Source organism: Podarcis liolepis, assembly GCF_965112155.1.
Source record: "Podarcis liolepis genome assembly, chromosome: Z".
In the NCBI taxonomy this organism is placed as follows: Eukaryota; Metazoa; Chordata; class Lepidosauria; order Squamata; family Lacertidae; genus Podarcis; species Podarcis liolepis.
The window spans coordinates 48,919,329-48,942,247 of NC_139570.1; the positions used below are offsets into that span (position 1 = coordinate 48,919,329).

A 22,919-nucleotide genomic window follows, 5' to 3' on the forward strand; every position below is an offset into this window, starting at 1 on the left:
AGAAAGAAGTGGCATGACAGAAGTTTAGAAAATGATGCATCTATGGAAAAAGTGGACAGAGGACAGCTTTTCTCCCTCTCTCATAAGATTCCGGGTGGATTACCAAAAAAAAGTGTTCCTTCATGCAGCACAGCAAACTCGCTCCCATAGACAGCAGTGATGGTCACCAACATGGATTTCATGCTTATAAATATAGGATTGGACATATCCATGGAGGACAAGGCTTTTGGTGCCTACTAGCTCTGCTCTGCTTCCATAGTCGAAGGCAGGAAATACTTCTGAATACTAGTTGCTAGAAACTACAGGAGGGGAGTGTTGCTCTTGTGTTCAGGTCCTGCTTGTGAGCTTCCCATTGGAGAATCTGCTTGGCCACCATGAGAACAGGTTGTGAGTGGAGGACCCGTCACCCGCATGGGATTATAATAAGACACAAAGACACATTATTTTTGGTTAATGGACAAACCACAACTTTATTGGTTATAGCATGTGAGTAGTATTGGCTTAGGCATTGGATAAAACAGCAATACATGACTCCACCCGACTCAGCAGGGAGTCATTTCAGGGTTGACAACCAGTGGGAGGAGCTTGTTGATGCAAATACAACTGGAAGCTCCCCCATGACGTCACTGGGGGTCGTGCCATGGCTCGAGAGCCAGTGTGGTGTAGTGGTTAAGAGCGGTAGTCTCATAATCTGGTGAACCGGGTTCGCGTCTCCGCTCCTCCACATGCAGCTGCTGGGTGACCTTGGGCCAGTCACGCTTCTCTGAAGTCTCTCAGCCCCACTCACCTCACAGAGCGTTTGTTGTGGGGGAGGAAGGGAAAGGAGAATGTTAGCCGCTTTGAGACTCCTTAAAGGAAGTGAAAGGCGCGATATCAAATCCAAACTCTTCTTCTTCTTCTAGCCACCAGCAGGGCATCGGACAGGATCCATGGCCACCGGGTTCCTGTAACGGAATACCCAAAAGAGGAGGGGTAGATGATGGCCATACCCAATCCTCCAACACAGTACACATATTCCAATGCCTAACCGCCAATACCAGAAAGTTGTGATGAGTTGCTACGAGGTAGGCGAAAAAACCAAGAGGACAGGTTGCTGGACCACATAGGTCGTTGGCCTGATCTAGTAGGATCTTCATATGTTCTTATGTCCTTTACTTCTGCAGCCCCAGGACAGTTGGCAGTTGATGCCAAGTGCCTTTCTGGCAAGGAGCTCCCTGCAGCTTCTGATGTTTTGGGCCAGGTGGGGATTCTCTTGCGCAGTCTCCTGGCATTCCCTGGCCCATGACAGAAGCCACTGTGTGCTTTCCTTCTCCTCTAATTCTTAGTCCATTCTTAGCCCCCAGCAATGGACAAGGTGCTTTGTAGTTATATGAACATATAAAGTCAGGTCCCAGCTCCAAGAGGCCTACAGTCTAAAATTTGACAGTGGGAGGAGACAGGAGAATGAGGAGAGGAATATCTGTGGCCTCCTTCCCCGCCTCCTCCTCAGAGCTCGGTTTTCAAACATAACGTACAGCCAGAGAACGCAGATTCCTTGCAAGGGGCCCATCGCTAGTTTCCGAACTTCCTTCTCCCTTTCTTGCGGTTTGCTCTGGATAAAACTGCAATTAAAGCTGCTTAGATGATAGCTGGATGGGAAACACCTGAGCTCATTAAGATAATGAGAGTTCTTTGGCAGATGCAAAGCAGGGAAGGGACAGGTAAATCCAGTTCCACCTCACTCTGCAGAAAAACACCACCCCTTTCGGAGAACCAGGAGGTGTCAAAATCTCCCTGCCAATGGGCTGCACAGCACTGGAGTGTCAGGTGATGAGGGAACCGGTCTTTCATTGGCCGTGTTCACTTTTGAGGAGAAATGAGGTTCATCTGCAAAGTTCTGTGCTCCCTTGCTGTTCTCCTGGCTTGGCATGCAGACAGGTCTTTCTAGCCTTGCCAGACCTTCCTCAGTCACTCCCTGACTTCCACCTGAACTGACGGCAGCCAGATTCACTTGGGGAGCCTCTCTGCCTGGAGGCTGCTTTTGGGCTGCGCTCCCCCTTACAGCAAGGAGAGTACTGGCAGCCCCTTTGCTGCCTACCCTGGACAGCATTCCACCTTTCCTGGCTCAAACGGCATTCCAGCGCCAGGTACCAAATTCCATTCCAGCGACCGATGAAGTCACCCCCTCCCACTGCTCGGCTTCATAGCTGCCCAGGGTGCCATGGCATGGGGGTCTCTGACGGCCACCGCTGCTTCTCCTCTTAGGTGAGTTGTCTCTCAGGAATGTTTGGTCAGGCTTTAACTTTTGCAGATGTAGACTCTGTGCAACCCAGCCTCCTCCTCCTGCTCCCCGTCCCTGGCTTAAGTTTCCTGCCGAGGTGCCCGTAGGAGATTCCTCCACTGCTTTTGCTAACCAGCTCCAGCTGGCTCCCACAGACCCCCCCATGCCAGGCCTTTCCCTCTCCCTCTCCCTCCCCCTTTTCTTTTCTTTCCTCTTTCGGCTATTGGTGCTGCTGCTGCACACGTCTACCTGAGCTGCCTGGGATGGTTGTTGACCTGAATTTTCAGCTAGAGGAGCAGCACAGCTGATGCCGGCTCATATCTGAATGAATTAGAACTTGATTTTGTCAAGTCTGCAGGCTTGTCAGCCTGCCCCATCTCTGCCATTTTGAAGGACAATGCCATCCCTGATTGGCCTTCCCAGCTTGGCCTTCTGATTGGCTGGAAGCTGGTCATACCTGAAAGCTTTTCCAGTTCTGGTCAAATCTTAGCCTGTGACCTCATGTCACCTCTGATCTACCCTGATTGGCCCAACTTCTCCCATTTTCTCTGTTTCCATAGTTGCTGTGGTGCAGACCAATAGGCAAATAGGCATGCAAGAAACATAATCAGTACCTTGAATAATCTTTCTTTTCCTTTATTGTTTTATTTAAGTGCTATATCCCGCTTTCCTTATAGATGCTTGTTTGGACTTTGTTTCTTTGAATGTTTGTTAAACGTACAGAAATTATAGATTTTTTGAAAATAGTGATAAGTAAAGGTAAAGGGACCCCTGACCATTAGGTCCAGTCGTGGCCAACTCTGGGGTTGCGGCGCTCATCTCGCTTTATTGGCCGAGGGAGCCGGTGTACAGCTTCCAGGTCATGTGACCAGCATGACTAAGCTGCTTCTGGTGAACCAGAGCAGCGTACGGAAACGCCATTTACCTTCCCGCTGGAGCAGTACCTATTTATCTACTTGCACTTTGACGTGCTTTCGAACTGCTAGGTTGGCAGGAGCAGGGACCGAGCAACAGGAGCTTACCCTGTCACGGGGATTCGAACCGCCGACCTTCTGATCGGCAAGTCCTAGGTTCTGTGGTTTAACCCACAGAGCCACCTGTGTCCCATAGTGATAGGTACTTGTTTTAAATAAAAAAACAAAACAAAACCAAGGTGGCTGACTGTAAAATGATCAAACACAATAAGAATCAAACTGAGGGTGAGAAAACATACCAATGCAGGGCAAATATATATATAATCATTTCAACAGAACTCCCAAACCAATAATACTCAGAAAAAGGAGTGAGGGAAAATAATGAGGGATGAACAATATATATCTGGCTCACATTGCTTTTGCATGTGTCTGTTCTGTCTCATTACTGCACCAACCTGCAAATAATCATGACAATAAATAATAATTCACATGAAACCTCCATATTAAATTAGTGTTTCAACGCATAATTTCTCCCTAAATGCAAATTTCTAAACACATTCTGAACATATTTCTAAATTGTAGAGCTCAGAAAGGTTCAGAAAGGGGCAGCCAAAATGATCAAGTCGGTGGGTGGGTGGGGGGAATGAATGTAGCATTTGGGACTTTTTTAGCTTAGAGAAGAGGCGAGTATGAGGCAACATGATAGAAGTTTTTTTTAAAAAAAATTATGCACGTCATAGAGTTTCTATCCCTCTCCCCCTCTCTTTTAACACTAGAATACGTGACATTTAGGACAGATAATTGAAAGGATTTTTTTGAGGCATTGCATGCTGTGGAACCAGTGTGAGAGCTAGTGTGGTGTAGTGGTTAAGAGCGGTGGACTCGTAATCTGGGGAGCCGGATTCGCTTCCCTGCTCCTCCACATGCAGCTGCTGGGTAACCTTGGGCCGGTCACACTTCTCTGAAGTCTCTCAGCCCAACTCACCTCACAGAGTGTTTGTTGTGGGGGAGGAAGGGAGAGGAGATTGTTAGCTGCTTTGAGACTCCTTAGGGTAGTGATAAAGCAGGATATCAAATCCAAACTCTTCTTCTTCCTGCAGGAGGTAGTGATGGTCATCAACTTGGAGGGCTTTAAAAGAGGATTGGGGAAAATTCATGGAGGAGGGATATCAATGGCTGCTAGCCATAATGGCTGTGCTCTGACTCCACGGTCAGAGGCATCTGTACAGTGCTACCTTGGGTTACAGGTGCTTCAGGTTACAGATGCTTCGGGTTACAGACTCTGCTAACCCAGAAATAGTACCTCAGGTTAAGAACTTTGCTTCAGGATGAGAGCAGAAATCGCATAGTGGCGGCAGGAGGCCCCATTAGCTAAAGTGGTGCTTCAGGTTAAGAATACTTTCAGGTTAAGAATGGACCTCCAGAACGAATTAAGTTCTTAACCTGAACTTAAGTACCACTGTACTTCTGAACATCAGTTGCTGGAAACCACAGCAGGGGAGAAGAAGGCTCTTGCGCTCAGGTCCTGCCTGCTGGTTCCCCACAAGCTTTTGGGTATGGACCTGATCCAGCAGGTTCTCCTTGGGCTCTTATATTATATCTTAAAATATAGTTCTTTAAGATGCAGTTTGGGAGCCTTTAAACTGACAACTGCACCTCAAAATTCAGGAAAGTGATAAAACCAAGAGGGAATGCACCGTGATCTTTGTGTTCAGTTCTCATTCAGATTCAGATCAGTTCTCATAAGAATTTGCTTTGACCAAATCCCCCAAGCAGCCCTGGAAAGCTGCATATTGAGAGATGGGCACAGGCTTGGCCAACCCGAAAGGCTTCCTTAAAGAGCAAGGTTTTGACCATAGATGCTCTGCATTAGACCCAGCTGGTCATTAGACCATGGCATTGCTGTAACTTGATGGAAACACAAGTAAAAATGCCAGTAAATAATACCTTCGGTGGATGTTGCTTAGGACAGTAGCTTGCTCAGAAACTAGGATGAGGGGGTTATTCAAAAGCAACTGGCAGGGGCCAAATTCTGGGTGGCAAATTCTTTTTTGTGTGTCTTCTTTTGCCCTGTGCTTTTCGCAGCCTGGTTTCCTGTTTTCTTTGCCCAGTTGTGGCCATTCTGCGGGTTAGAAGGAGAGAAAACCTTCGGGCATGAGGGCTATAATCCCTCGTGAGCAACTTTCCAGGGCCCACATGCTGCTTGAGGGCCAAGGCAAAGGGAAAAGAAGGGAGAGCAATGGTGGCTGTAACCCTTACCTTATCACAGCAGGCTTCAGAAGTTTCTACATATGCAAGCAGACAAACATATACACACAGCCAGGAGTGATGCTTCATTGCCTTCTGCATGTGCTATGTCAGGAAAATTTTGGGCATCACATGGTAAGACAGAGCCTCAAAAAAAGGGTGCTGTTCCAAGTCCATATTCAAAGCATGTTGGCACTTCTGTCTCAGCGGCGTCAACGCTGGCATGGCCATGTCCACAGAATGGAAGATAGCAGGACCCTCAAGGATGGGCTTGTCTTGCCAAATGCAAGATGTTTCTTTTAAAATTAGATTCAGAAGCAATAAAAATACATGTGAGTGTGAGAAGATTACAGATTTTATTCCCAAACAACAAACAATGCAGGCGAAACTCGAAAAATTAGAATATAGTGGAAAAGTTCATTTATTTCAGGAATTCAACTTCAAAGGTGAAACTCATAGATGGGATAGACTCATGATATGCCAAGTGAGATGTGTCAAGCCTTGATTTGTTACCATTGTGATGACCGTGGCGTACAGTTGATGAAAACCCCAAATTAACAATCTCAGAAAATGAAAATATTCAATGAAATCAGCAAAACAGGGATTGCAAATCGATCAAGATTGGACCTCTGAGAAGTAGAAGCAGATCTTGCTTGGCATGTCATGAGTCAATCTCATATATGAGTTTCACCTGTGAAGTTGAATTCCTGAAAGAAAGGAACTTTTCCACGATATTCTAATTTTTCGAGTTTCACCTGTATATACATTACAAAGCAAGCACTTCAACCTACCACTGGGAAGCCCTGAAGAAATGGCGAAGTGGCCGCCAGGTAGCCTTCATCTGCACAGCTCTGCGGCCAACAGCCTGTGCATGAACTTCCACTGCCATGCTCAAAACATGGATGAAGAACACATTCCAATGAGGCTAGAAAATGCTCAAGAAAAGTGCAAAGCAGAGCTGGTAAAGGCTGTTTCCGTGGACTCAGTCCCAAGGGCTCGGGGAAGAGCCCTTGGGGGATACATTTGGCACCCGAGCCCATCTCTGTGGGTACCTCATTTTTAATCTCTATTGCTTCACACTTTAGAATTGTAGAGTTGGAATGGGGCCCCAAGGGTCATCTAGTCCAACCCCCTGCAATGCAGGAACCACGGCTAAAGCATCCATGAGAGATGGCCAGCCAAGCTCGCTTTTAAAAACTCCATCGCAGGCGGCTCCATCGCTTTCCACTGCCGAAAAGCTCTTACCATAAGAAAAGTCTTCCGTTTAGTCAGGATCTCCTTTGTTGTCATTTGAATCCATTGGTTTGGGTCCTGGCCTGTGGAGCGACACCTCAGTCTCCTCATCTCCAGGCTAAATGTGTGCCCCTTGGGGTGCCCATAAGCCTGGCTGCCTCCCACTGCCTCTCAACAGTAGACCTTCAGCATCTGGTCTACCGCCTCCAGGTGAGGAGGTCCAAGCAGCAGCCGAAGTAGCCCTCCCTTCTCTGACTCTGTGTAATCCCTTTACAAGGAGGGTTTACTCTGTCAGGAAGGAGCTGATCTTGCCTGGGGTGATGAGGTAAATGCACAGCACTTGCATTTAAGATGTGGAAAATTAACCTTTCAGAGCATTGGACACATGTCTCAAGAAAGCAAAAAAAAAAAAAAAAAAAAAAGGATGGGAAGTGCTAATTGTTACCATTAATAGGTGCCAATGGGGCATAACAGCATTTAAATGTGTCCTGCAGTAGCATTTCCCCAGCCTGCCATTTCCCTAGAAGCTGAAATGTTTCCTCCCCTTAAAACCTGAAATGTGAGCACATAGACTTAACCCTTTGCTTTTGGGGCTGTTTTCTCTTCGGGAGAAATTTGCAGTTCTACTGTGCAAATATGTATGCATTCAGGTGTTTATAGCAGCGGCAGCTCCTCAGTACCCCAGACATGGGCCTTAGCTCCATTCTGCCAGGTTCTGTACAGTCTCAAGCAGAAACAGGCAAAGTTTGGATGATAGGATGCTGCCTAGAGTTGGACATTGGTCCATTGAGCTCAGTACTGTCTACACCAGGTGTAGCCAACCTAGAATTGTAGAGTTGGAAGGGCCACCCAAGGACCATCTAGCCGAACCTTCTGCAATGCAGAAATCACACCTAAGGAACCCCCGACAGACAGCCATCCAACCTTTGTTTAAAAACCTCCAACAAAGGTGAGTCCCCACTTTCCAAGGTCATCCGTTCCACTGCTGAACTCTTGCCATCAGAAAAGTCCTAAGAAGAAGGGCCCTGCTGGATCAGGCCAGTTGCCCATCCTGTTCTCACAATGACCAGCCAGATCTCTGTGGGTGTGATGGCCTGGGACCTGGGCTCAGACTCGGAACCAGAGGAGTCTCAGTCTGCACCGGATCCTTTGCCTCAGGCATCACCTGAACCAAGTCTGGGGTCTGATCCTGAAGAGTCCCAGCCTGCACAGGTTCCCTTGCAACAAGCACCAGCTGGGCTGAGTCAGGGGCCTGAGCCTGCCCTGGCTCCAGATGTGGGGATGACCTCGTTGCCTTCAGCTGGGCCATCACTTACAGCTGCTCCACTACCAGCTGGGTCAGGGGAGGCTGAGGCAGCCCCTGGGTCTAGTAACCCACCGACGTCCCCCGAGCTGCAGAAACTAAGGTCTGAGAGAAGGAGAGACCTGAGTACTCGCAGGAGGAGTGCTCGCCTTTGGGTGAAACAGGGAGGTGAGTCACTGGGGGATCAGGACCGGCCGCTACCTCAACAAAAATAAAAGGCTGTCGGCCCCAGCCCCAGGTTGCGGGAGCAACAATGCTGTATGCTAGATCCTGTACCTGTCCTTGCCTGGTTTCCTGCCTCGTGTCCTGCCTTGGCCCTGTCAGACTGACTCCCACCAGAACCTTCAGATTCTGGTCCAGTCCTGGACCGTGTTTCATGGGTTACCCCCGGGCCCAGCACAGTGGGAAACCAGCAGGCAGGATTCGAGCACAAGAGCATCACTCTCCCCTGCAGTGGCATTTGGAAGTATTGCTGTCTCCCACCTGCAGAGCATAGCCATTATGGCCATTGATAGTTCTGTCCTCCATAAATTACTGTTAATTCCGTTTTAAAACCATCAAGTTGGTGGCCAGCACTGCCTACTGGGAGAGCAACTTCCATAGTTTGTGCTTCATGAACAATTACTTCCTTTTCTCTGTCCTGAATCCTCTAACATTCATCTTCATTGAATGTCCATGAGTGCTTTGATATACAACAGGCTCTCCTTACATTCTTCTGAAATGCCCCAAACAACCTGGACCTTGAATACTTAAGGGATCGCCTCTCTGTGCATGTCTGCCTGTGAGTTCAGATCTTCTGGGGAAGCCCTCATTAATGCCACAGTGCTAGGAACTGTACCTTTGGTAATCAGGCAGGGGTGGGCCTTTTCTGTGGTGGTTCCCCCACTCTGGAATGCCCTCTCCCACCCTGAAATTCAGTCGACACCTGCGGTAGTGCCATTCGGGTGCCTGGTGAGAAGCTGGCTGCTTGTTCAGGCCTTTGGGCATGACTGCTACTGCTATCTGATGCTGATGAATTATTTTGATTGCATTTTCTCTGAGGTTTAAACTGAGTCTTCGTTGTTATGCTGGGACCCGCCCAATGATCCCAGAATGTGAGGCAGGATGCAGAGAGCCAAAATCAAGTAAATTCAACTCTGCATTCCCTGGCAGTTTTTCCTGGGGACCAGCCCCAGCTGTTGTCTCATGGGTTGCGGAGAGAGCAAATGCGTCTGTGAGTCTGCCTTGCTTGAGCTTCAGGGCCTCATTCTCATTCCCTTGTTTTTTGGGACTGTGTTTATTAGCAACTATATCCCAGGTACAAGGCGCCGTCGGCAAGGCAGCTTGTTCTTGCAGGAGGAGTTGCCCTTTCCAAGGTATTCATTAGGGGATGTTTCCTTGTCCTGCTCAAGCAGACAGTCCTCCCAGCAATTTGCAGATTATACCTTCATTTGTCCACTTATTGGCTTGAGATCACAGCAGATTCAGGGGTTTAGCACTCTGGGATGGCATTTGCCATCCAACGAGTCGATGGCATGTTATTAACTTAAAACCCTCCAAATCTCTCAGTAATGATACAAGTGGCCTCAGAATCCAGAGAAGTTAACAGTCTGTAAAGGAGGGATTAGTGGCATGGGGTTGAGATATGAAAGGAGATCCCGTTCCGGGTTTAAAAGAGAAGGAAGGGGCTTTATTAGCGCATGGCACAAATGCCAACTGGGCAGAATGAGTGGGCCGCTGGGAGCCAGGGCTCTGGCTGAGGCTTCCAGGCCTCTCAGCCAGCTCACCTGCACTCTTCTGATTAAGGCGAGCCTCTGGAAGATTCACACCACTAGCTTTCAAGGGGCAGAGGCAAAATGTATTTTTGGAGCAGAGAGTTGTTTTTGCAAGCCTTTTGATACTTGAGCATGCCACTTAGGGGCATGGTTATGTAGCAAGAGCAATTGAGAGGATACCAGCAAACCAATGTTTGCTGATGGTACTGTTGGGTCATGTTCTAGCCAATCAAAGTGTTGTTATTTCTATGGCACATTTTCTGCAGACCAGGACTCACATATTAAAAACGGCACTGATAAAATGCAAAAAGCTAAAAACATATGAAAGATAGATAATAGTTAACGAACAATAAAACATTAATAGAAGTGTGTGTGTGTGTGTGTGTGTGTGTGTGTGTGTGTGTGTGTGTATATATATATATATATATATATATATATATGCAGGTTTTGGTGTCTTCGGGTGTCTTCCCGTGTAAAAGTTGGGGTGTCTAGGCGACGTTTCGACGAGGTCTCACTCGTCATCTTCAGGCTGGTGCTTTCGGCTTCTTGTTACTGGAACAGAGCTCTGTTCCAGTAACAAGAAGCCGAAAGCACCAGCCTGAAGATGACGAGTGAGACCTCGTCGAAACGTCGCCTAGACACCCCAACTTTTACACGGGAAGACACCCGAAGACACCAAAACCTGCATTCCTGTACCCGTGAAAATCTACGAAAACATATATATATATATATATATAAAACAAATCTGTTAAAATGCAGTGAAAGCAGAACGGCACTATTAAAAGCCCTTTCCTTAGATAACAGCCAGTTCCCAAAGGCCTGTCAGAACAAAACAGTCTTCCCCTGTTGGTGGAGGGACAGCAAGGAGGGAACCAGTCTGGTTTCCCAAGGGAGGGAATTCCAGAGCCTGGGAGCAACCTCATCAAGATCCAACATGGGACCTGAGATACCGTATTTTTCGCTCTATAACACGCACCCGACCATAACACGCACATAGTTTTTAGAGGAGGAAAATCCGTAGGCATGCCACCCACAGGCATTCCCTCCATAACACGCACAGACATTTCCCCTTACTTTCTAGGAGGGAAAAAGTGAGTGTTATGGTGCAAAAAATACGGTAATTGCTCAGTGTGCTGTCCTTCAAAGGAAATCACACCAGTGCAGCACAGCCCAGTCCCATCTCACTTCCCAGACTCATGAGGACCAGACAGCAAGGCAGAACTTGCAGATCAACTTGATGTGGTGATGGCCACCAACTTGGATGGCTTCACAGTGGTACCTTCAGTTACAGATGCTTCAGGTTACATACGCGGCTAACCCAGAAATAATACCTTGGGTTAAGAACTTTGCTTCAGGATGAGAACAGAAATCGCACAGCAGTGGCGCAGCAGCAGCGGGAGGCCCCATTAGCTAAAATGGTGCTTCAGGTTAAAAACAGTTTCAGGTTAAGAACGGACCTCCGGAACGAATTAAGTTCTTAACCAGAGGTACCGCTGTACTGTATTACTTTATGCACTGTGGCTTGCCGTTGTTTTATTGATTGTAGTTTCGAAATTATTTATTGTACAGTGATACCTCAGGTTAGGGACATGGGTGGCGCTGTGGGTTAAACCACAGAGCCTAGGACTTGCCGATCAGAAGGTCGGCGGTTCAAATCCCGTGACTGGGTGAGCTTCCCGTTGCTCGGTCCTTGCTCCTGCCAATCTAGCAGTTCGAAAGCATGTCAAAGTGCAAGTAGATTAATAGGTACCGCTCTGGCGGGAAGGTAAATGGTGTTTCCATGCACTGCTCTGCTTCGCCAGAAGCGGCTTAGTCATGCTGGCCACATGACCCGGAAGCTGTACGCCGGCTCCCTCGACCAGTAAAGCGAGATGAGCACCGCAAAACCAGAGTCAGTCACGACTAGACCTAATGGTCAGGGGTCCCTTTACCTTTACCTTTTACCTCAGGTTACATATGCTTTAGGTTACATATGCTTCAGGTTACAGACCTGGTTACAGGTTACAGACCTAACGCAGAAATAGTGTCTCAGGTTAAGAACTTTACCTCAGGATGAGAACAGAAATCGTGTGGTGGCAGCAGGAGGCCCCATTAGCTAAAGTGGTGCTTCAGGTTAAGAATAGTTTCAGGTTAAGAACTGACCTCCGGAACAAATTAAGTACGTAACCAGAGGTACCACTGTACAAATATAAGGACATCAGAACAGTCTGCTGGATCAGGCCATGGCACATCTAGTCCAGTCTCCTGTTCTCACAGTGGCCAACCAGACGCCCATTATGGGAAACCCGAGCACAATAGCCCTCTCCCCTCCAGTGGTTTTCAGCATCTGACATTCAGAGACATGGCTGCCTCTGACCTATTTATTATTCTTATTGCCCAAGGATTTTAAATTATGGTATTTTTCAACTAGTTGACTGGTTTTTATTATTCCTCTTAATTGTTGGGTTAATAGCTATTGCCATTTCAAAAAACTTGGTGTCCATCTTCAGATGTATGGCAGCTTATACATTTTGAAAATAAATTTATATGAGGATTGAATGAAAGTACCACCACTTTGTTCCAGTTTCAGCCCTTGAGGTGGGGTGGGCATGTCATCTCCCAGGAAGGCCTCTCAATGCTGCTGCAAAATGGACCACTCTGCTGCTGTGCTGAGAGAGAAATGGGAACTTCAATTCGTGTTCTTTTTGTATGCAACTTTTACAGAGATGACCAAATAGATGGTTTACATCTATGCTATGAAAATACCAGGAAAGACGCTTGAGTGCTATTTGGCTGACTTATTGCCTGATGGAAAATAATGTAATGACAGAATCTGCTAGACTTCTAGCAATAATGGAGTTGCACAGTTTCTCTTTGTTGGTTTAAAAATTCACAAAGGGAGTATATCAGTTTAAATGTGTGTGTGTGTGTGTGTGTGTGTGTGTGTGTGTGTGTGTGTGTTTAAAAAATCATGTTCTTGCTTTATATGTGTGTATTACATTTTATGTTAGGAATGGTGTGGTTTTGGGTCATACTGTATCTTGCTTTTAATGGGTCTTTAGCTGAATAATAAAATATTGTTTGATTTGTAAAACTTGAAGCAGAGGAAGGCATAGGCAAGAAGGCAATTTTACTCTTTCTCCCCTCCCCATTTTGTACCAAAAGTTTTTGGCTGAGAGCTTTGGGCTCAGCAATAATTTATGCCCCTCCTTTCTTCTAAGCTGGAATTCAAGGCAGGCTCATCCATGGGGATCCCAGGTGGTCCAGGCACCAGCTAAGTCCAGATCTGCTTAGCTTCAGCAAAGTGAGCCCATCACATGAATTCTGATCATCATTCTCATCCGTTACTCTGCAATGTATATGTGAACTACAATTGGGGCACACGCAGTGCATCTATTGGGAACAAGACACATTATTATTTTAGCTCCTTGGTTTTTGCAGCAGGGATCTGAGCAGACCCTCATTCATTCATTTAATAAGAAGAGCCTGCTGAATCAGGGCAATCGCCCTGTCCAGTCCAGAATCTTGTTCTCACAGTGACCAACCAGTTGCAACCGGTACACATAAGCATTATTGCTTCCAGCTGCGTGGGCCCTCAAGTTCTCAGTGAATTTGTCCTGTCCTCTTCCAAAGCCATCCAAATTGGTGTCCATCACAGCATCCTGTGGAATTTGGTTCCATAGTTTAACTATGCACTATGTGAAGAAGTACAGACGTACCTTGGAAGCTGAATGTTCCAGGAGTCCGTTTGACTTTCAAAACATTTGACTTCCACCCCCTTTTGGCAATCTTTAAAGCCCTGAACGGCCTCGGTCCAATATACCCAAAGGAGCGTCTCCACCCCCATCGTTATGCCCGGACACAAAGGTCCAGCTCCGAGGGCCTTATGGTGGTTCCCTCACTGCGAGAAGCCAAGTTACAGGGAACCAGCAGAGGGCCTTCTCGGTAGTGGCACCCGCCCTGTGGAACGCCCTCCCACCAGATGTCAAAGAGAAGAACAATTACCAGACTTTTAGAAGACATCTGAAGGCAGCCCTGTTTAGGGAAGCTTTTAATGTTTGATGCATTACTGTATTTTAATATTTTGTTGGAAGCTGCCCAGAGTGGCTGGGGAAGCCCAGCCAGATGGGCGGGGTATAAATTAATAATAATAATAATAATAATAATAATAATAATAATAATAATAATAATAATTTCTGCACCTTGTAGTATACCCTTTTTTGATGGAAAGCTACACAAACTGTCTGCAAACAGTAGAGTACCATGGGGTGGGTATGGGTAGTGGGCCCTGGGCATATTTTTTTGAGGGGCTGTGGCAAGGTGCCCCCACCACAGGCTTCCACATCGGAGGCTGGCTCTGGCGCCTGAGGGAGCTGTGTAAACAGCTTCCTTGCGTGATGGCCCAATGCCACCAGCCACAGCTCCACTCCCAGGTCAAGCCTGACCCGGGGCGGGAGAGAGGTGAATCGGGGGCATATTCGCCACCCCTGCCAAGGCAACTTTCTCGCACCCAGCTGCAGCTCCAACCCCAGGTCAACCATGACCTGGGGGGACACAGCAGGCTCCCTCCATGCCACACCCCCCCACTACTTATACACAGTCCTCCAAATGTAGCATTTCAGACTTCCACAGTATCTCAGGCTGTGCCCATGTTCTAGGAATGGAAGAGTGGTTTCTCCTTCCAGAAAATGTGGCAGGACTTACATAAACACATGAGCTCCAGCACCAACTCCCCCCCCCCAAAAAAAGTTATGCACTGCTTTGTCTATATACCTCTGGAGCACATCTGGATCTGTCCTGACCAAACCTATGTACACCTACCTCGGAGTAAGTATCATAGAACTCAGTGGGACTTACTCCTGAGTAGTCATATATAGCACTTCACTGGTAAACTACTCTTCTTAGGGAGGCTTCCCTTAGGGATGGGTGAATCTGCCAGTTTCAGGTTCTCACACTAAAGTTCAGTTCTGCAAATTTCCATGAGTTGGAAATGGCTTTTAAAGTCTTCATGAAAATTCGCTGGCATTTTGACACAAATATCTCCTAATGCACAGGTGCTTGTATGTAATTATGCCTAATACCCAACTTTTTGAGAAGTGGTTTACCCTAATAATTTGTGTTTCTTTGATATTGTTTTTGCAAATGGATGCATTTTATGGACACTTTACCCCAGTGTATGCATTCTTCTACCCACCATTTGAATGGAGAACTGCATTGCAAAATGCAAAATTCAGAAAAGTACAAATTTTGAGGCTTTTGTAGTGATGTGTGGAAGTGAGAGCTGGACCATAAAGAAGGCTGATCTCTGAAGAATTGATGCTTTTGAATTCTGGTGCTGGAGGAGACACCTGAGAGTCCCGTGGACTGCAAGAAGATCAAACCTCTCCATTCTGAAGGAAATCAGCCCTGAGCGCTCACTGGAAGGACAGATCCTGAAGCTGAGGCTCCAAGACTTTGGCCACCTCATGAGAAGAGAATACTCCCTGGAAAAGACCCTGATGCTGGGAAAGATGGAGGGCACAAGGAGAAGGGGACGACAGAGGACGAGATGGTTGGACAGTGTTCTCGAAGCTACAAACATGAGTCTGACCAAACTGCGGGAGGCAGTGGAAGACAGGAGTGCCTGGCATGCTCCGGTCCATGGGGTCATGAAGAGGCGGACACGACTAAATGACTAAACAACATCAACAACCTTTCGCTGTGAAGTGAATCTAACGTCGACCCCACCCACAGCTCATCTGCTACACCATTTTTCTCCTATGTTTTTTATTGCATTTCTTAGCAACAACAACAACAACAACAACAACACCTCCCTTCTGTATATTGCAGCTTTTATGCGACTTTGCTTTTATTTCTGAATTATGCTGAAGCTACTTAAACTGTTCTTCTGAACTGTGGTGCTTTGAACATTTAAATGTTTTTGCTTTAATCCTTTGCATTCTGATTTTAACTATTTCAGTCCTCCCCCCCCCTCACTGTCCAGGGGAGGGGAGTCATTCAGATATATAAAGAATGGATATTTTGGATGCATGGGGTTAGGCAGAGTCACAGCAGAGCATAAGAACTCGAGGGGTGGTGGGGTTATGCCAAAGGTTTTGAGGAGAGCCTGGCAAGAATCTGGAGAGGGGAGAAACTGCAGGTGCTTGAGTAGGGAGTAGCAGGTATACGTGTCAACCAGAAAGAAAGGAAGGGATCTTTGAGGGTGGCTGAAGAGCTTCAGATAGTGGGTGTCAGGATTATTTAGTAGTAGTAACGCAATGGAACCCCAGCAGGATCGCGCTGCCGGGGGCAGATTCCTGCATTGCAAACCTGAGAATACACATTTCAGGTGCCAAAGGCAAAGAGGCCTGTCTTTAGGATTTACCAAAAGCTGCATGCGAGTGGTGCTGTGGATTAAACCACAGAGCCTAGGGCTTGCCGATGAGAAGGTTGGCGGTTTGAATCCCCACGACGGGGTGAGCTCCCGTTTCTCGGTCCCTGCTCCTGCCAACCTAGCAGTTTGTAAGCACGTCAAAGTGCAAATAGATAAATAGGTACCACTCCGGCAGGAAGGTAAACGGTGATTCCGTGCGCTGCTCTGGTTCGCCAGAAGTGGCTTAGTCATGCTGGCCACAGCATGTACGCCGGCTCCCTCGGCCAATAAAACGAGATGAGTGCCGCAACCCCAGAGTCGTCCACGACTGGACCTAATGGTCAGGGGTCCCTTTACCTTTACCTAAAAGCTGCACAATGAAGAAGCCAGACGCACCTCTGCAGGGAGGGTTAGTCTCCACAGCTCCCTCACACGCCAGAGCCAGCCTCCGATGAGGAAGCCTGTTGTGGGGGCACCTTGCCACAGCCCCTCAAAAAAATATGCCCAGGGCCATGGCCCATGGCCCACTACCCAACTCCACAACCTAGTGATGGAGTTATACATGGAATTTCTCACATCTGACTCTATGTGAGCTTTGCACCTCTTGTGTCAAGAACCTGATTCTGTTCCCCAAGGTGCCTATTTACCTCACACTCCTCCGCAAAGCAAGGTCTTTTGTGCTTTAAACACCCATGCCACCCCGCACTCCAGAAGCGAGCCTGGTTCTCTTGACGGTGAGCTCCCAGCTGTGGGTCGTTGCAATGTCGTAATATTTGTGATCAGGCACGCCCGTTGGTGAAATATTGTACTTGAATGATGTTCTTGAATGTTTGGCTAAGTGCAGTGATTAGTAATGCCTTCTGACTGTCTCCTTCCCTCCCTCCCTTTCTCTCTCTCCGCCTTTTGCATATTGATTGTCTTGGAAACTGAAGGGTACTTATTCGTTCAAGAGCCTGAATTCTCTCTGAGCTTGCAGGTGCTTTTCCTTGGGTCTGGCTCACTTCACAATCGACACTTGCCTTAGCTGACTTATGAGACCTGATCCAGACAAACTACTTCACGTGCACCCATGGGGGTCCCAGGAATGGGAGGCCAACACAGCCAGTGGTCAGTCAGGGTTGATGCGAGTTGTATTTTACTTTGCCCTACTCCTTTCTCTCCATTGCAGTCCATTATTGTTCCTCTTTAGGAACACAATGCCTTACATTGAGTTAGTCCATTAGTCCATCTAGCTAAAATCAAGATGGCAGGTTGCATCTTCGAAAACTGCATCAGTTTTATTCAAATTCTGTATGAAATCAAGAAGTTGGTTTTTATCTATGTTTCCTTGTAACACTTTTTTAAACCCGTCTGAATGGCTCTGTTACAAATAAGGCCCTGGAAGGTCTGTTGCTATGTGTTCCCTATCTCATGTTCCCATTTGATTTCACATTTCACTTACAGGCGCTTCTTGTGTCCTTGTGTCCTTTATGTAAGAAGTACCACAAAGCATAAAATACCATGTAAAAAGATTGAACTGAGCAACAAAGTCACCTAGCAATTACGAAATGCACTTGGAAGGTCTCTTGACTTTAAACTCTGTTTGCATGGGAAGTTGTCAGCAAAACAAAACATCCTCGAGTGACGGGCTTAGAGAGACAAACTTTCAAGTGGCTTTTCCCACAGTGACCCACTACCGGTGGCATAGCCCACCTGCAGCGATGTGCTGTTGTTGTGATTCTTGCATGCGCACACGCAGCTCCTCTTTCTGAGGTGGTCCCCAACATTCTCCTTTTCTCTGCTTTTCACAGAGTCCCCACCAGAGAGGACAGGGCAGCGGCGTGGTCTGCCCAGCGGGGGGGCAGAGAAGAACCCCAGCATGGAGCCGGCTGCCACGACGCCGTTTCGTGTCACGGTAAGTCCCCTTGTCTATGTCTGTCTGTCTGTTTCCCAGCCCAAGCTGTGATTCCTTTCCGGAAGTTGGGGTTCTTTCCAACTCTACAGTAATGTGGCTCATTTGTAAGCTCTTGTTCATATTCACATGAGGGGTCTTAGCCTGGAAACTTTTTAGAGGAACAAAACAAATTAGGAGCTGCAGACCAGCAAGGATTGTAGAGGAGCAGCCTGGAGGTATTTCCCCCTGGGCATAGACCCCTGCAACAGTAGGGATCTTTGGGTGCATTTGTGTGAATTCTGGTATACTCCATGCAGCACTAACTTTGGTGCTCCTTCAGGGCTGTGGTGCCATAGAAAGCTGCCTTAGATCGTTGGCCCATCATTGGTGTTACTGCCTGGCAACATGTCCTGGATCTCGCTGCAGGATGAACTCAAAACTTGCAGCAGGGTTTCTTCCAATATTTTTAATGCCCAAATGGTTGTTGTGGCAAATAGGCAAAGATCAAAGGTGCAACAGGTGCCTGCACAGCCGAGCGAGCTAAGACGTTGGTCCCACAGGTGGCACACACTCGAGTCGCCTTATAAAGGAAGGGGGCAGGCACAACTTCAGCATGGCAAGAATGTTGGACTGGGCAAGCAAACAGGGAGTCCTTCTGGAGGGCTGGACCCAGCTGTCTATTTGTGCCAGAACTGGCATCTCTGTGACATGGGCAATGGAGGAGGCATTGGTGGTGGGTCAAAAGCAGACTGGAAGATGGACTCTGTTTGCAAGGCAGGCTCTGGCAGTACCAGGGCGGTGCCAGAACTGGAGGTGAGGCTGGTATGGGCTCAGGGGGTGAAGCGGGCACATAGTGTCTGGGTGATGTGAGAGGGAACAGAGCAGAGTGCCAAGCTGATACGCTGCCCTCCCTGGAATCTGATGCCTCATCCCAACTTCCCCCAAGGGCCCTTTTTCACTCAAGGCTCATTTATTATTTATTATCATCATTTGTTTACTGCATTTATATCCCACCCTTTTCTCCAAAGAGCTCAAGGTGGCATCCATGATTGGTTCTCACCCTCCTCGTTTACTGTATTTTTTGCTCTATAAGACACACTTCCCCCTCCTAAAATGTAAGGGGAAATGTGTGTGCGTCTTATGGAGCGAATGCAGGCTGCGCAGCTATTGCTGAAGCCAGGAGAGCAAGAAGGATCGGTGCGGGAGGAACGCTCCCCCTGCCCTGAAGAGGCTTGGCACGGCCATCCCAAAAGCCAGAACAGCAAGAGGGATCGCTGCTTTCGCTGCGCAGCGATCCCTCTTGCTGTTCTAACTTCACTTCACTGGAGAGGCACTGCGCAGAGAGGGAGAGAATATTTCTTGTTCCCCTCCTCTAAAACTAGGGGCGTCTAATGGTCGGGTGCGTCTTATAGAGCGAAAAATACAGTAAGCCCTACAACAACCTTGCAAGGTAAAGTTAGGCTGAGAGGCAGCAGCTGGCCCAAGGGCACCCAGTGAGCTCCATGTCAGAGTGGGGATTTCAATACTGGTCTATCGAGTCACAGTCTGACACTATAACAACAACAACAACAACAACAACAACAACAACAACAACAACAACAACAACTTATTATTTATACCCCGCCCATCTGGCCGGGCCCCCCAGCCACTCTGGGCTGCTTCTAACAGAATATTAAAATACAATAGTCTATTAAACATTAAAAGCTTCCCTAAACAGTGGTCTCAGCGGCCGCTCCCAGTCACCAGTCTAGCTGCCGCATTCTGGATTAATTGCAGTTTCCGGCTCACCTTCAAAGGTAGCCCCACGTAGAGCGCATTGCAGTAGTCCAAGCAGGAGATAACTACAGCATGCACCACTCTGGCGAGACAGTCCACAGGCAGGGAGGGTCTCAGCCTGCGTACCAGGTGGAGCTGGTAGACATAATTTTACAAACTTCCACCATATCTCCTCTTGCCATTTCTCTAAACTAAAAAGTCCCAAACACCACAACCTTTCTTTATAGGGGACTCGCTGCATGGACCTCAGTCTTTCTGGAGGCTCTTTTCTGAAACTTTCCCAACTCTTTCTTAAGTGCCTGCTTCCTGTCCCCAGTTGCCACCTTGGATTTTGATCCCTGGACAGGGGAACATGTGGTCCTTGGACTACAACTCCCATGTTCCCTAACCAGGCTGGCTCCTGGGAGTACAACAACACCTGCAGTGACATAGATCCCCTTCATTGACAGCCTAGAGCCTTCCCAAAGCCAGGCACCATTGTCCCTGTTTTTGAGTATCCTGTTTCCAGTGAAGGACAGCTCTGGGCGGTCAGGGATCTTATATAACCGTACAATCCACTCTTCATACAAGTGGATTCTTGCTTCTGGCAATCCAAGTCTGGCTCAGCATTTAGATGGTTGCCCTGAGCATCTCTTCACCAGACACTGATATTTCAAGCTTTTTTTGAATTTGTCAAGATAAGTATGTGTCACTGGCACAGACGGAAGAAGGTGTCATGGTGTATAATTCTGTGTATGGGTCTCTTCTGTCAATATAAATTCTTGCTTCAGCTCTGAGATTTCCTTTTTGATTGCATATGGCATGCTGAGTTGGACGGAGGGCAGAGGGAGTAGGGCACTGACCCCAGCCTGATGCCTTCCAGAGCCTGCTGGGATTACAACTCCCTTCATCCCTTATACACCCAGGAGGAAGGGTTGGAAGCACCTGTCCGTTTTATTTTTCTCCCTTTCTCCCTTTCTCAACCTTAAATTCAGTTCTCCAGATTTCTACAGCCATTTGCAAATAAAAAATAAAATTGAAAATTCACACAGCAGTTTGGGGTGAATTTCTCCTAATGAGCACATTTTTGTATTTAGTTTTGACTAATGTGCCCATTTTTGCAATGAAGTTTTCCATTTTTCAGAGAGAGAGAGAGAGAGAGAGAGAGAGAGAAGGTGAACTTTATTATTTATTTATTTTTCTTGAAAAGGGGACAAACTTGCAACAGATCACCCCCTCTTACAACACACAATTCTTATACCATCAGATAATAGCCCATCCGCTAAGAAGACAACTCCTGTGTTGAGTATCTTTTGTTTCTGCTTTTTGGCCTCATGCAAGTAGAAATGTAGCCATCAGGAAAGCCAGTGAAGCGGAAATGAGGAGAGCATTTCAAAGCTTACCATATTTTTCGCCCTATAGGACACACTTTTCCCCCTCCAAAAATGAAGGGGAAATGTGTGTGCGTCCTATGGGGCGAATGCAGGCTTTCGCTGAAGCCTGGAGAGCGAGAGGGGTCAGTGCGCACTGACCCCTCTCGCTCTCCAGGCTTCGCGGACCTCTCAGCAAGCAGCGGGAGCCGGCGCTGGGCTCCCACGGCTTGCAGAGAGCTGCCTGTTTGGGGGCTGGGGTCGGGGGAAGCTCGGGCTTCCCCTGCCCCAGCCCCGCGCCTGGGGAAAAATAATAATTTCCCCCCCTTTATTTCCCCCCCCTAAAAACTAGGTGCGCCTTATGGGACGGTGCGTCCTATAGGGCGAAAAATACGGTACTTCGTGTGCTTATTAAGATGTTAGGTGGCTTTCAGAAGTCATAAGACTGCCAGTTCACCCAAACATTCCCCCCCCCCATTATATTATATTCATAATATAATGCATTTATATGTTATTTCCGCTAAGACTGTCCTTCTTATGCACACTTTCCCCTTGCATAGCCATCTTTTCTTTTTTTAAGACCAGTTGGTCAGGGAACTGCATTGCAAAATTTGGATCAGCGCACATCTTGAAGAATGGCTGTGTCTTGGTCCTCATATTGCTTCAGAAAGTGCAAATAAGCTGTAGTTGTAGACCTTCAAGTACAGACCTTCAAGCTGTAGACCTTCAAGTACAGTGGTACCTCGGGTTAAGTACTTAATTTGTTCCGGAGGTCCGTTCTTAACCTGAAACTGTTCATAAACTGAGGTACCACTATAGCTAATGGGGCCTCCTGCTGCCACAGCTGCACGATTTCTATTCTCATCCTGAAGCAAAGTTCTTAACCCGAGGTACTATTTCTGGGTTAGTGGAGTCTGAAACCTGAAGTGTATGTAACCTGAAGCGTCTGTAACCTGAGGTACCACTGTACACTCCCAAACCAGCCATGGCCCTGTCTTCGAAGGGTGGGGCAACACAACAGGAATCAGTCTCGTCAGGTGAAGAGGAGGGCAAGGGAGGATGGTTCCAGATTGGGCCTCTTTCCAGAATGTTCTCTATGCTAATTCAGGCTCATTTCTGCTCTGGGGAGGGGAATAAAAAAAAAAATAAATCTGAAGGCTGCATCAAAACAGGCCTCTTTCCTTGGCCCCTCCCGGCCCTTTCTCTTTTCTGCAGCAGTGAGTTTTTGCGGCCTTCTGCTTGAAGAAATAATCCGTAAAGGATTGCCCAGAGGAAGATTTAATAAGAGAAGACAGCATTTGTCTTTGGCGAGGGAGGCTTGGTCCAGCTGTTATTTCCCTTTAGTCTCAAGAGAGCTGCTTCTCTTAAGAGGAGACGCCTTTGCTATTTGTGCAAGCTCTAGAGCAGCCCAGATTCTGGCAAATATTAGGCCGGCGGGGGTGGGAGCGAACCTCCTCTCATTAACGAGGAAAGGAACATTGATCATCACTCTGCTCCCCTGTCCTGCTGGGAATAGCAAATCACAGGGAAAATTTATCGTTAAATAGAATCACTATTCTTTTGCGGGCAAGGCAATGGAGAACTCATCTGGGGAAAATAAGAGCTTCATAGTTTTGGAGCTGACCTGTTTTAAAGGCTTAGAACTATCTCCTTCAAGGGCTGAGGTGGACCTCAATCAGACTTTTCAGGTTGGTCAACTAGGTATGTTGACATTTTACTGCTCTCTGACTCTTAAAAACTGACATTTTTGTAGCCTGTCCTTCCTAAGAAACACTGCTGGATCAGGCCAGTGTCCCACCTAGTCCAGCAACCTGTTCTCACAGTGGCCAACCAGGTGTCCCAAAGAGAAATTGGCAAGAAGGACCTGAGCCCTAGACCA

General features: G+C 47.4%; 1 protein-coding gene across 11 annotated transcripts in view; it reads left to right on the forward strand.

The window, feature by feature from the left end:
- Window positions 1-22,919, forward strand: part of DAB2IP (DAB2 interacting protein) — a 310,440-nt gene that overhangs the window by 83,788 nt on the left and 203,733 nt on the right. For 10 of the 11 annotated variants that reach the window (XM_083485773.1, XM_083485762.1, XM_083485771.1 and 7 more), the window contains one exon: window positions 17,833-17,936. In XM_083485773.1, coding sequence (XP_083341899.1) covers window positions 17,833-17,936 — 104 coding nt within the window. Of the gene's footprint in view, window positions 1-1,836; window positions 2,245-17,832; window positions 17,937-22,919 lie in introns of those variants that run through there. The other variant, XM_083485776.1, reaches the window with a different exon arrangement.